Source organism: Sorex araneus, chromosome 2, assembly GCF_027595985.1.
Source record: "Sorex araneus isolate mSorAra2 chromosome 2, mSorAra2.pri, whole genome shotgun sequence".
NCBI lineage: Eukaryota > Metazoa > Chordata > Mammalia > Eulipotyphla > Soricidae > Sorex > Sorex araneus.
Genome location: NC_073303.1, coordinates 229,526,751 through 229,539,001, shown reverse-complemented (window position 1 = coordinate 229,539,001; position 12,251 = coordinate 229,526,751). Strand labels below are relative to the sequence as shown.

The 12,251-nt window shown below is 42.0% G+C and overlaps 1 protein-coding gene across 1 annotated transcript in view; it reads right to left on the bottom strand.

Moving 5' to 3' along the window:
• The window catches only part of LOC101546748 (chromatin remodeling regulator CECR2), a 163,741-nt gene that overhangs the window by 30,475 nt on the left and 121,015 nt on the right, over positions 1-12,251 (bottom strand). Inside the window, exon 8 of the mRNA XM_055129168.1 lies at positions 9,564-9,717. Coding sequence (XP_054985143.1) covers positions 9,564-9,717 — 154 coding nt within the window. The remainder of the gene's footprint in view (positions 1-9,563; positions 9,718-12,251) is intronic.

Here is a 12,251-nt window from a genome sequence, read left to right as displayed (position 1 = left end):
ATTTTTTCATAAGCAACACACCCTGACCTTTACATTGTTTTAGTAATAGCATTACTAATCCTATTCCTTTTTTTATACATGCCATATCCTAACCAGTCTCTTTAGATACATGTTTGGGTCGTATTGATGTTTTTCTATCACAAATAATGTCACAGTTAGCACACAGAGAACATATTTCTGCAAACCTGAAATATACTTGCTAGGTCAGGGGCTTTGTGAATTTTCAGTTTGGGTAGATTTTGCCATGTTTTCCTTTAAGAATACTACCAGTTTTAATTCTTTATAACCAACCGTATTGCAGTGCTCATTATTTTCTTGTATCTGCGACTCTGGCTATCAAATTTCTTCATTTATGCTACTCATGTTACTTTAAAATTTCTCTTATATTTTGAATTGGAATTTTTCATTTTGACTGCATTATCCATTGCTTTATAAGTTACATTTTTTCCCCCCTGGAAATTGTATCATCTCTGCTCCTCCTTTGTTAATCATATAATGCACAGGTGTTACTCCTGGCTCTGCACTCAGGAATTACTCCTGGCAGTGCTAAGGGGACCAAATGGGATGCTGGGAATTGAATCCAGGTCAGCCGCATGCAAGGCAAACGCCCTACCCGCTATGCTATCGCTACAGCCCCACTCATATGAAATTCTTATTTATGAAATATCCAGTGTAGCTTTTGATTTCTTGACTGGATGCCAAATAACTTCTTTTCTCAAATTCATCTAATTTATCTCTGTAGTGCATAATATCCCAGACTAGATCCTCAGTTCACAAATTTCTTTTCATATGTACTTATGCTGTGTAATTAGCTAGTACATTAATAATCTAACACATTTCTAATTATTTTTTTTTGAAGATACCTATCTTTTCAATCAAGATTTTTGTTTATGTTTCAACTCTTTTTTTGGGGGAGGGGTGTGTCTCAATACTAAAGAGGTTATTTCTTTTTTGCCTGTTGCACCAACCAACTCACCATGGTATTTTCTTATGTTCTTTGAAATTCTGTCTAACTATCTTTCATGGGGAATTTAGTAGTTATTACTAGGAAAGATATTTATTTTTTTTTCTTTTTGGGTCACACTCGGCAATGCACAGGGGTCACTCCTGGCTCTGCACTCAGGAATTACCCCTGGCCGTGCTCAGGAGACCATATGGGATGCTGGGAATTGAACCCGGGTCGGCCGTGTGCAAGGCAAATGCCCTATCCACTGTGCTATCGCACCAAGCCCCCAGGTAAGATATTTAGAGATTTCTAAATATACCCACAATTCATACTCCATATCTGCAATTCAGCCTAAGCCACCTCACTAATGTTCATCTGTTCATCTTCTGATGGACATTTGGATTGTTTCTATCTTTCAGTTTTTCCTTTTTGGGGGGTTGGGAGGCCTCATCTGGTGCTGCTTAGGGCTTATTCCTGGTTCTGCACTCAGACACATCACTCCTAGCAGGCTTGGAGGACCATGTGGGGCACCAGGGATCAAATCCGGGTTGCCTGTGTGTAAGACAAGCCCTCTATCCACTGTACAATCTCTCTGGTGCAAGTTTTCGTCTTTTGGAAAAAGAAGGGCCCACAGCAAGCTCTGTGCATAGGGGTCGCCCTAACAGTACTTGGAGAGTCTATGCAGCTGAATGACCGTTGCAGCTCCAGTCACAGGCAAGGCAAGCACACCACAACCTCTGCACTCCTCTCCAATCCATTTTGGTCTTGATTTCGATTCCCCGCTTTCCTATTTCTTTAAACATTTAAAGGTAATGAGATTCCTCTCCTTGGAGGTATGTGCTATGTCAATTCACATTAGTTTTGCTAGCAGTTACAGAGGACCCACGTGACAGTGACTACGACCCAGTGCTGCTGGGATCTTAGGCCAGAGGATTGTGGGGGGAAGACTTAGGACACACCAGCTAGTGCTCAGGATCTCACCTGGTTCTGACTTCAAGAGTCACTCCTGGCAGTGCCCATGGAACCGAGTGGTGCCAGGGACCAAATCAGGGTTGGCCACATGCAAGACAAACGCTTAACTTCTGTATCACCTCTCCAGTTCCATAATAAAAAAATTTAAGGGGCCTAGAGCCACTCCCAGTGATGCTAGGCCTGGGGCACAGGCTTGCAAGTATGGTGTTTGTGTACGGTCTGGTGAGGCCACCAGAGATAAGCCAGATGGTGTGTGGAGGAGGCACAGGGCGAGGTGTGGTGCTGGAAACAACTCAGAATGTGTCCTACAACTCAGACCAGACCTCTGCCTTCTCCGTAAGAGTTTAATGGTACAAAAAAACTTATTTTTCTGCATTAACTGTTATAAATTTTAAAATTCTCCTTTTAATGAGTAATTTTTTCCTTTCTTGAAGTTAGGAACTCTTTCCTGCTTATCTTACCCCTTTTGCTCACTTGAACCAGCTCCACTGAACGTCCTACATCCCCCACCTTAGTGCCTGCACCTGCTGTCACCCGGTCAGATACCCTTTGGCAACCCCACTCATGATTAAAAAGTCACATCACTGGGGCCAGAGCAACAGGACAGCCGGACGGGCGTCTGCTTGCATGCGGCCAACCTGGGTTCGATCCCCAGCATCCCATATGGTCGAGCATTGCTGAGTATGACCCAAAAAGCCAAAAAAAAGAAGAAAAAAGACCCCCACCCCCCAAAAGTCATATAATCTTCACAGATGGCTTTCTAAACAGTTTCATTTAAATATCATAGATTATGTCATACTTTATCTGTTAAAATTGCTTTGTTTTCAGATTGCTCATCATTCTGTCATATTTCTGCTTGTTTTCCTGCCTTCGGAATATAAACTCTTTGTTTAATATTATATTCCTAGAACAGTCCCTGCACAAGAAGTTCAAAGAAATTTGGTGGGGCTCTAAGTAGAGAGCTGAAAATGCACAGCTTGCAAGCCTCAAGTTCAAGTTCAAGTCCAATTTTCACCATCAAATAGCTCCAGCACAGCTGGCCCTAAGCACTTTAGAAAATGTCAGGTCTGCACTTTGGGGCTGAAACAGGTGTTTGGAAGGTTCTTACCCTCAAGAAAGAACAATTTATGACATTTTTATAATTACTGTAGAGCTGCACACAGTTGTTTGGGAGGTCTCCCACTACAAAGAAATATTGATTCAAAGAACAATTTAATCATTTCTTCCAGGGGTTTTCCCTCACACTGAGTGGCAGTTAGTCTTATATGTAGTGTTAAGATTGAACCAGGGTTGGCTGCATACAAAGCAAATACTTTACCCTAGCACACTCTCTCTCTCTGGCTCGTTACTATTAACCTTACAAGCACATAAACCAAACGACAAAAATATGCGTTGGAATTTTATGTTCAAGTTAAGAAATCAAATGACACTAGTATATCTAGTAAAATATCCCCATGTGTACATACACACACCCAACAGAATTTCACACACAAACACAAAAAATGTAAAATATAAAAACAAACTTGCAAATATTACACAGAACATACTAGGTAATATGTACAGGCTAAATTTGCAGATTAAATGCGCCAGGTTTTAGAAGAAAGAAATATCAACATAGGAAAGAAGTTTACCTATTAAGAAATACACATACTGTATGTACAGCAATAGTACAGTGGGTAGGGCATTTTCCTTGCACAGAGCTGACCTGGGTTCGATCCCTGGAACTTCCCTAAGCCCCTTCAGGAGTTATGACTGGAGCACCGCTCGGTATTGCCCCCCTTAGCCCCCGAAATAGACATACTACTGAGGAATAAGAGGAGCAAAGTACATAATAAGGACAGAATGCTTAACATTTCACAAGCAAATTTTATTTAAATGTTACAGTAAGACCTTGCATTAAAAAGTCAAATCCATGGGGCCAGGAATGTGACTCAGTGGCAGAGCACATGTCTTGCATATGTGAAGCCACAGGTTCAATCCCTGGCAAAAACAAAAACAAACAAAAGGAAAATAAAAAAGTCAAATCCATGTTATATTATTGTTCTTATTTAAAATTTTAAATCCAGGAAACTGAACCAAGATGGCAGTAAATAAAGGGTGCTCCCCACTGCACCACCACAAAAACAGCACCAAAATTTCAGAACATTGCCCTGGGAGATAGGAAGAACCAAGACACTCTACTTTTACACAAATTGGGATCTTGAGGCAAAACTAAACAAGTGGCATAGTGTCCAGAGCTGAAACTTAGAGCAGGTGTAAACCCAAGGGCCATCAACATGCTAGACTCTAGAAGGAAGAGCAGTTCCAGTGCAAATGGAATCTGCGTGTAAGAGATGAACAAAACCGAAGCCAGCCTCTCTCCGTCCAGATGCATCTGCAGCGGGAGGAAGGCACACCAGAGTCAGAGAGACTTCAGCACTTCAGGAAGCAGGGAGCAAACCACCACTGCTTGCCCACATTTAGCCCTTATATGAGCAATTCAACTTGGGTTGAAGTCTTGGGTCAAATTTAGGGTCAGACTAAAGAACATTTGACCACAAATTCTACCAGGTCCCAAAAGATACAAACTAAGAGGAGAATTAGTGAGTTTGAAGTCCAAATTGACACCCAGGCCTGCGCAAAACCAGATCTCACACTGAATACGACACAACAAAGCAGCAGCACAATTCACCTGTAGTCTCTTTTATTCTTTTTCCTTTGGCGGGTTGTGTGTATGTGTGTGTGTGTGGGGAGCGGGTACAGAGGCACAGCTGGTGGTTCAGGGATTACTCCTGGCTCTGTCTGTGCTCAGGGGATGAGGGGATCTGGGCATCAACCTGGGATGACTGTGCACAAGGCAACTGCCCTATCCACTGGACCGTCGCTCCAGCCTCCTCACAGCATAATTAATGAACAGAAACAGAAGCCGAAGGAGGACCCAGCTACATAAGAGCTCTCTAATCTCCATGATGAAGAATTCAAAACAATGGTAAGAATATGGTAAGAATTGAGAAAATGAAGGAAACATAAGAGCTCTCTGACACAGCAACAGCAGTAATATTTACAAGGTTCCTAAAACAAAAGAAAAAACGGACAATTACTGGTTGAAGAAATGATAGTCAAGAATTTTTTTTTCCTTTTTTTCTTTTTGGGTCACACTGGTGATGCTCAGGGGCTTACTCCTAGTTCTGCATTCAGAAATTACTCCTGTCAGTGTTTGGGGGACCATATGGGATCCCAGGGATTGACCCTGGGTCAGCTGTATGCAGGGCAGATGCCCTCCCCGCTGTACTATGGCTCCGGCCCCTATAGTCAAGCATCTTCTCACTTGGAGGGAAAAAGCAGCAGACTGGGGGGCCAGTTGGGAAACTAGGGACACTGGTAAGGGGACTGGTACTGAAACACTGCATACCTATAACTTTGCAATTCATGGTGATTCAATAATTTAAACATAAGAGTTTTCTCACTTAAGGGTGGATTCATATACCTAGATCAAGAACTTCAATGAGTCGAGCTGGAGTGATAGTACAGCGGGTAAATTTGCCTTGCATGCAGCTGACCTGGGTTCAATCCCTGTCATCCCATATGGTCTCCTGAGCCCACCAGGAGTGATCCCTGAGCTGCTGGGTATGGCACAAAAAAGAAAAAAGAAAAGCTCAAAGAGTTTCAACAGAATATGCCCAATCAGAAGAACAACAAGACACACTGCAATTAGAATGGGAAAAGTCAAAAATCAGAAATAGAATCCTGAAAGGAACAAGAACAAAGCAAAAACTTAGAAGGGATTCCTGATAAGACCTACAGCACATCTATCAAATGAAACCCTCTAGGCTAAAGGGAATTATAAGATAGCATCAACATACAGAATGGGGCAGGGTATGTTGCTTGGTGGTACAAAGCATGCCTTGCATATGGGATGATACAGGCTCAATTGCTGGCATTATTCCAGAAAGGAAAAAGTCCCTCATGGAAATAGACAATAATCACTATGAAATGCAGGAAGGAGGAGAGTAACAACAGGGTCTCTTGAGAGGATCCAGGGGCTTCATGGCATCTCAAGACAAATACATTTGGGCTAGAGTGACAGTACTTGCCTTGCACATAGCTAACCTGGGTTTGACCCTCTGCACCACGTAGAGTTCCAACACCTCCAGGAATGACTGTCCTTTGTTTTTGTGTCACACCCAGCAGGTGTGGGGGACCACTAGGTTGCTGGGGAATGAACCTGGTTGGCCCCATGCAAGACAAGCATCCTACCTGCTGTACTATCACTCCACCCCCACCCCCAGTGATCCTTGATCAGCACAGAGCTAGGAGAGCTAGGAGTAACCTCTCAGTACCACTGAGTGTGACTCAACTCCATACCACCCCCAAGAAAAAAAGAGGTACGTGTAACTTGATAAATACATAAATGGCTAAAGGACCAGGAAAGAAAATGGCCAAAGAAACAAAAAGAAGTTTTATAAACACCCAGAATTCATATAGAAAAATGGTCATCAGTTCCTTTATTTCAGTAATTTTACTAATTGTCAATGGCAGGAATTCACCAACCGAAAAGCATGTGGTCAGGAAATAAAACCCTGTTTCCTTACAAGACCACACTTGAACTCTCATGATAAATAATGTCTCAAAGTGAAAAGTAAGAATACAATCACACATATGTATGGTAAAATAAAAGAAGTAGGAACAGCCATAATTTTATGAGACCAAATAGCATTTAAATGAAAGAATGAAATAAGAAAAAGAAATGTGTGATTATACATAAAAAAGTACTCCTTAATATATATGAAAGAAGTATAAAAATATGTAATAGAACTACCAAAAGGCCTAAGATATCAATAACACAACAGAAGTAGGAGAATTTAACACCTCCTCTCATCATGGGATAGATTCAGCCAGACCACAGGCCTCATGCCCCTTAAAAAGAAAAAAAACACTAAGGAAGCAAAACCCTTAAGAGGAATAAACAGAAAAGCTGAGCTTAACAGACATGTATAGGGCTCTCCATCACACAAAAACCAAGCACGCATTCTTCTCCAATCACAGGACATTCTCCAGGATAGGCAGGCCATATACTAGATACAAAATGAGTATCCATAAAATCATAAAGATGAAAATCATATTAAGTATCTTCATACCACATGCCATGGGGTTTGAAATAGAGCTGGAAAAAGATCAAGAACTTCTCTGAGCACTGCAGGATGTGACTTAAGAACTAAAACTGAAACAAATCACACAAACATACATACACATACACACACGCGCGCGCGTGCTCATTCACTCACTTAAGAACTTGAAAACTAAACAATACACTATTGAACCAGTGGGGCAAAATGGAAATTGAGGAATAAAAAGAACCTGGGGATCTCTTTCCCTCAGAAGAAATTTATGTTCTCTTAAACATGCACTTCTCTCTCTCCCCCTCACATTTCTCTAAATTTCTTTCAATAGGAACGATCTTGGTGCCAGTGCGATAGTACAATGGGTGGCCCACCTGTATTACACATAGCTCACCCAGGTTCAACCAAATTAAACACCAGGTAAGGCTATAAATACTACGGACATATACAAGAATGGTTATTAGTCTTTGCTTTAACACAAACAAAAGAAATATTTTGTTATATCAAAATCAAGACCTGGCCCAAGTCTAAGAATAGTCTGCTTTGTCTTAATATGTCATTGATAATATTCTAGACTTAGTTCCAAACCTGAAAAAGCATCACTCTTCTTAAGGACTTCCATTACTTAAATCATTTTTTTAAAATAATTTTTTAAAAATTAAGGCTCTGTAATCTACAAAATTATTCATAGTTGAGTTTTAAGAGTACAATATTCCAATAGCAGTCCTATCACCACTGTACAAGCATTTTTTTTTTTTTTTGGCTTTTTGGGTCACACCCGTTGATGCACAGGGGTTACTCCTGGTTCTACACTCAGGAATTATACTTCTGGTTCTACACTCAGGAATTACTCCTGGCGGTGCTCAGGGGACCATATGGGATGCTGGGATTCGAACCCAGGTTGGCCGCATGCAAGGCAAACGTCCTACCCACTGTGCTATCGCACCAGCCCCCTGTACAAGCTTTTTTAAATTAAAAAAAAATTTTTTTCTTTTGAGGGGGACTTGGACCACACTCAGGGTTTATTCCTGGCCTTGTGTTCAGGGGAACATACCCAGTACTGAGAATCAAACCTAGGTCTGCTGCTAGGAAGGCAAGTGCCCTTCTTGCTCTAGAGTCTCTCAGGCCCCAACAATTTTTTTTTGAGGAAGAGAGGGATTCTAGCTGGCAGTGCTCAGGGCTTATTCCTGGCAGACTGCAGGAGACCATGTGGGGTGCCAGGAATTGAACCCGGGTCAGCTGTGGGCAAGGCAACACACCCTCCCACCTACTGTACTGTCACTCTGGTCCCCTTAGTCAACTTTTTTAAATGTTTCAACTTAAAACTTAATTTACAATACTGTTCAAGGTAGGATTGGGTATAAAATATTTCAAAGGTTTTGATGAAAAACAACAACAACGCCCAAACAAACAAAAAAACCCTCTATGGTTTCTCTGGGTTCCTACCGTCCCTGGTCCCTATTGGAGATGTGATCAATTTGGCAGTTTAAGGGCAGGGGGTGGGTGGGCTGGGCTGCTCATTCTGAAAAATTAATCATTTTGCACCCTCCTCCCCCTCCCCAATCCCTTCCTTGAGTGAAAACTGCTACATACTCGGCAGTAGCCTATACTTTCCCCTTCCGTTGACCTTTCCTGAGTCAGGTCCATATCCCAGTTGGGGTGGGGGTGGGGGAGACACTTTCAGGACTTGTCCCAACTCTTCCTGCTCCTCCGTCCTTCTCGCTCTCCTCTCCCTGCCTACCCCTTGCTGTCTCTTCTCTTATTTTGGCTATTTTAACCAGTGCTGCAATGAACACAGGAGTACAAACGTCTTTTCTGCATTTCAAGGCCCTAGAGGCAGATGCCAAAAATTAGAATTTCAGGGTTCAATTCTAAGTTTTTTCAGAAGAGTCCATATTGTTTTCTGAAAGACTTGGACCAGCCAGCATTTCCACCAGCAGTGGATGAAGGCCCTATTTCCCCCACATCCATGCCAACCGTGTTTGCTTTTGTTCTTTGTGATGTATGCCAGTTTCACTGATGTGAATCCAAAGTCTAATTGTTTTAAGTTGTGTTTCCCTGATGGATAAAGGAGATAGAGCCTTTTTTCATACACCTATTGGCTGTATCTTCTTTGAGGAAGTTTCTGTTCATTTCTTCTCCCCATTTTTGATGGAACTGAATGTTTTTTCCTATATAGTTCTACCAGCTTTATATACCTTGAATATTAACCCTTTAACAGATTGAGTGATATACAAATATTTTCTCCCAATCCATGGAGTGTCTTTGTATTCTGATCATTGTTTTCAATATCATTTTTGAAAATGTCATTATAATTTGAATGACAGCAAAGATGAGAACAAGAGAATCAAAAGACCAAGAATGATACCGTTAAAATTTCTACTTTCAAAGAAATGCAAAGATTGAGTCCAGATGAACATAGCTGAAGTTAGAATATAAGCTGCAAGGCATTAAATAGAAACTGCTAGAAACAGCTTAGATAGGATGCAGTCAGAGTTGCCTTTGGCCACATGCACAGCTCCAGCCTATGTGGAAAGTCCACATACCTTCTACTGCTTTGACTTTTTCCTCCAGCTCTCGCTTCCTCTCCTCCTTTAGCATCTGTTCCTGTTCCTTCTTTTGCACTGCTAGAAGAATTTGACGTTCTTCCTCCTCCTCTTTGCGTTTCTGTTTTTCTATTCTGGTAAGCACAGGGGTCTCCTACGAGGAGTTGAATGGACAGTCAATGTACAATAATGCAAGTTTACAAAAACTAGATTTATTATAGTGTAAGTAACATGGTCAATGTTTATGGTATTGAAATATAAAATTACTACACCTGATCACCTATTTGGTTCCAAAGCACCCAACCCAATAACCTCCATAAATGTCCCTATGTTACTTTTGCTTCATCTTTTCATTCCCATACCTCCTGTCCCCCACTGCTGGTAAACTGAGTTTATAAATCCAAGACCAGAGTTTGTCATTATTTAAAACAATTTCTTTGTTTTGGCATGATAGTGTTTTGGGTTTGTTTTTTGGGCTAGAGTTGAGATCTAGGGTTGGAGTGATAGCACAGTGGGTTGGGTTTTGCATGCAGCCAACCCAGTTTCAATCTCCGGCATCCCATATAGTCCTATGAACATTGCCAGGAGTGATTTAGGAGTGCAGAGCCAGGAGTAATCCGTGAGCATTGCTGGGTGTGACCCCAAAAATTACACACACATACACACAAACACACACACACTTAGAGTTAAGATCTGATACTTTAATTTCATTATTAAAAAATATATTATTGGGGCTGGGGCGACAGCACAGTGGGTAGGGCATTTGCCTTGCATTCGGTCAACCTGGGTTCGATTCCCAGCATCCCATATGGTCCCCTGAGCGCAGAGCCAGGAGTTACCCCAGTGCATTGCCAGGTGTGACACATACACAAAAAAATTATTTTTTTGCTTTTTGAGTCACACCCAGCGATGCTCAGGGGTTTTCCCTGGCTCTGTGCTCAGGAATTACTCTTAGCAGTGCTTAGGGGATCATATGGGATGCTGGGAATTGAACCTGGGTGGGCCACGTGAAAAGCAAATGCCCTACCCGCTGTGCTATAACTCCAGCCTCCAAAAATGTATTAATTTTTTGAAAAGCAAGTTGACTTTATAATTTATATAATATATGGATAAATACCTAACACAGCCATGCCAATAGTGAACCAACATTTTAAAATTGAAACCTTAATACCACATGAAAGTTCTAACCCATAAATTGTTCCATAAATTGTAACCTTTGAAAGATACTCTTATGGAAAATAACCAGAGAGCAGAAATGAGGCAGGTCAGAAATACTATATTTAGATTCAATATTTAATACAAGTGAAATCTTGGAATCCCCATCTTTCCAAGAACCACAATCTTCACAATGCACAGTACTCTGAAACCTTTACTTACTTGTATGCAAACATCTAAACCCAGGTTTTACACATGCAACCACCAAGCAACAACCCCACCCCCATTTTTTTCTTTTTGGGTCACACCTGGCAATGCACAGGGGTTACTCCTGGCTCTGCACTCAGAAATTACCCCTGCCCGGCAGTGGTCAGAGGACCATACGGGATGCTGCGAATCAAACCCAGGTCGGCCGTGTGTAAGACAAACACCCTACCCGCTGTGCTATTGCTCTAGTCCCCAGCCACACCCCAATTTTAAATGCTTAAACTTTCATACTTTATCTTTACAGCCACCTGCAAGGCAAGTGTCTCACCTGCTGAACTTCCTTATCCTTCCTGCCCTGGGATGTGATTTCCCCAAGAGGACCCAAGAATCTTTATTTATTACGATAAATTTTAAGGGACTGGAGAGGTAGTACAGGTCATTCAGCCAATCTGGGTTTGAACCCTAACACTTCCACACAGCCCCTGAGTTCTGCCAGAGTGATCCCTGAGCACAGAGTCAGGAGTAAGGCCTGAGCAGCATCGGGTATGGCTGAAAAACCAAATGGGGGAAAAATACCCAAAAAGACAAAACAAAGACATAAAACCCAAAATCTTCTAACTACGTCCGCATTCCATGAGTACCCTTCCTGACACCATATACCATGGTCCATAAGCTTTAATGTTCTGGTGGTGATGTGTGTGTGTGAGAGGGGAGGGAAAGAGGGCGGGCAAGGGAGGAGGAGGGGGGGGGAGAGAGAGAGACATAGACATAGACAGAGAGAGAGAGATCGATTAATTCAGGCTTATACTTATTCCAACTCACTGGCAATACCTCCACTAAGCTGAGAAGCCATGACATAAATACTCATTAGGGTCTAACTAAGTAGGTAAAGGTATGGGCTAGATCAGAAGAACTGGTTCAATCCCTGGCACCACTAAAAATGACCCTAAGTACCCTCCATCAGAGAGAGAGAGTACTTGGTTTAGGTGCATTCAAAGTATGGATCTGACCTGTGCTTAATCCCAGGTCCTCCTATTTATAAACAGGTGGGAAGTGACAGGGAGCTTAGTTCCAAACACCTCTGTGTGTGGGCCCCTTCTCCAACAAATACAACAAACCAAAAGGGAAAAAATATAGCAACTCCATCTACAAAGTTTTTACAGATGACAAAAAGTATTATCTTTGAGGCTGGATAGAGTACAGGAGTGAAAGTGTATGCCTTGCATGCAGCTGACCCTGATATGATCCCATGAACACAAGAGCAGGTCTCTGGAGCACTGTGAGGACTGACCATATAATACCCAGTCCCCGAAAACAACAGTCAGA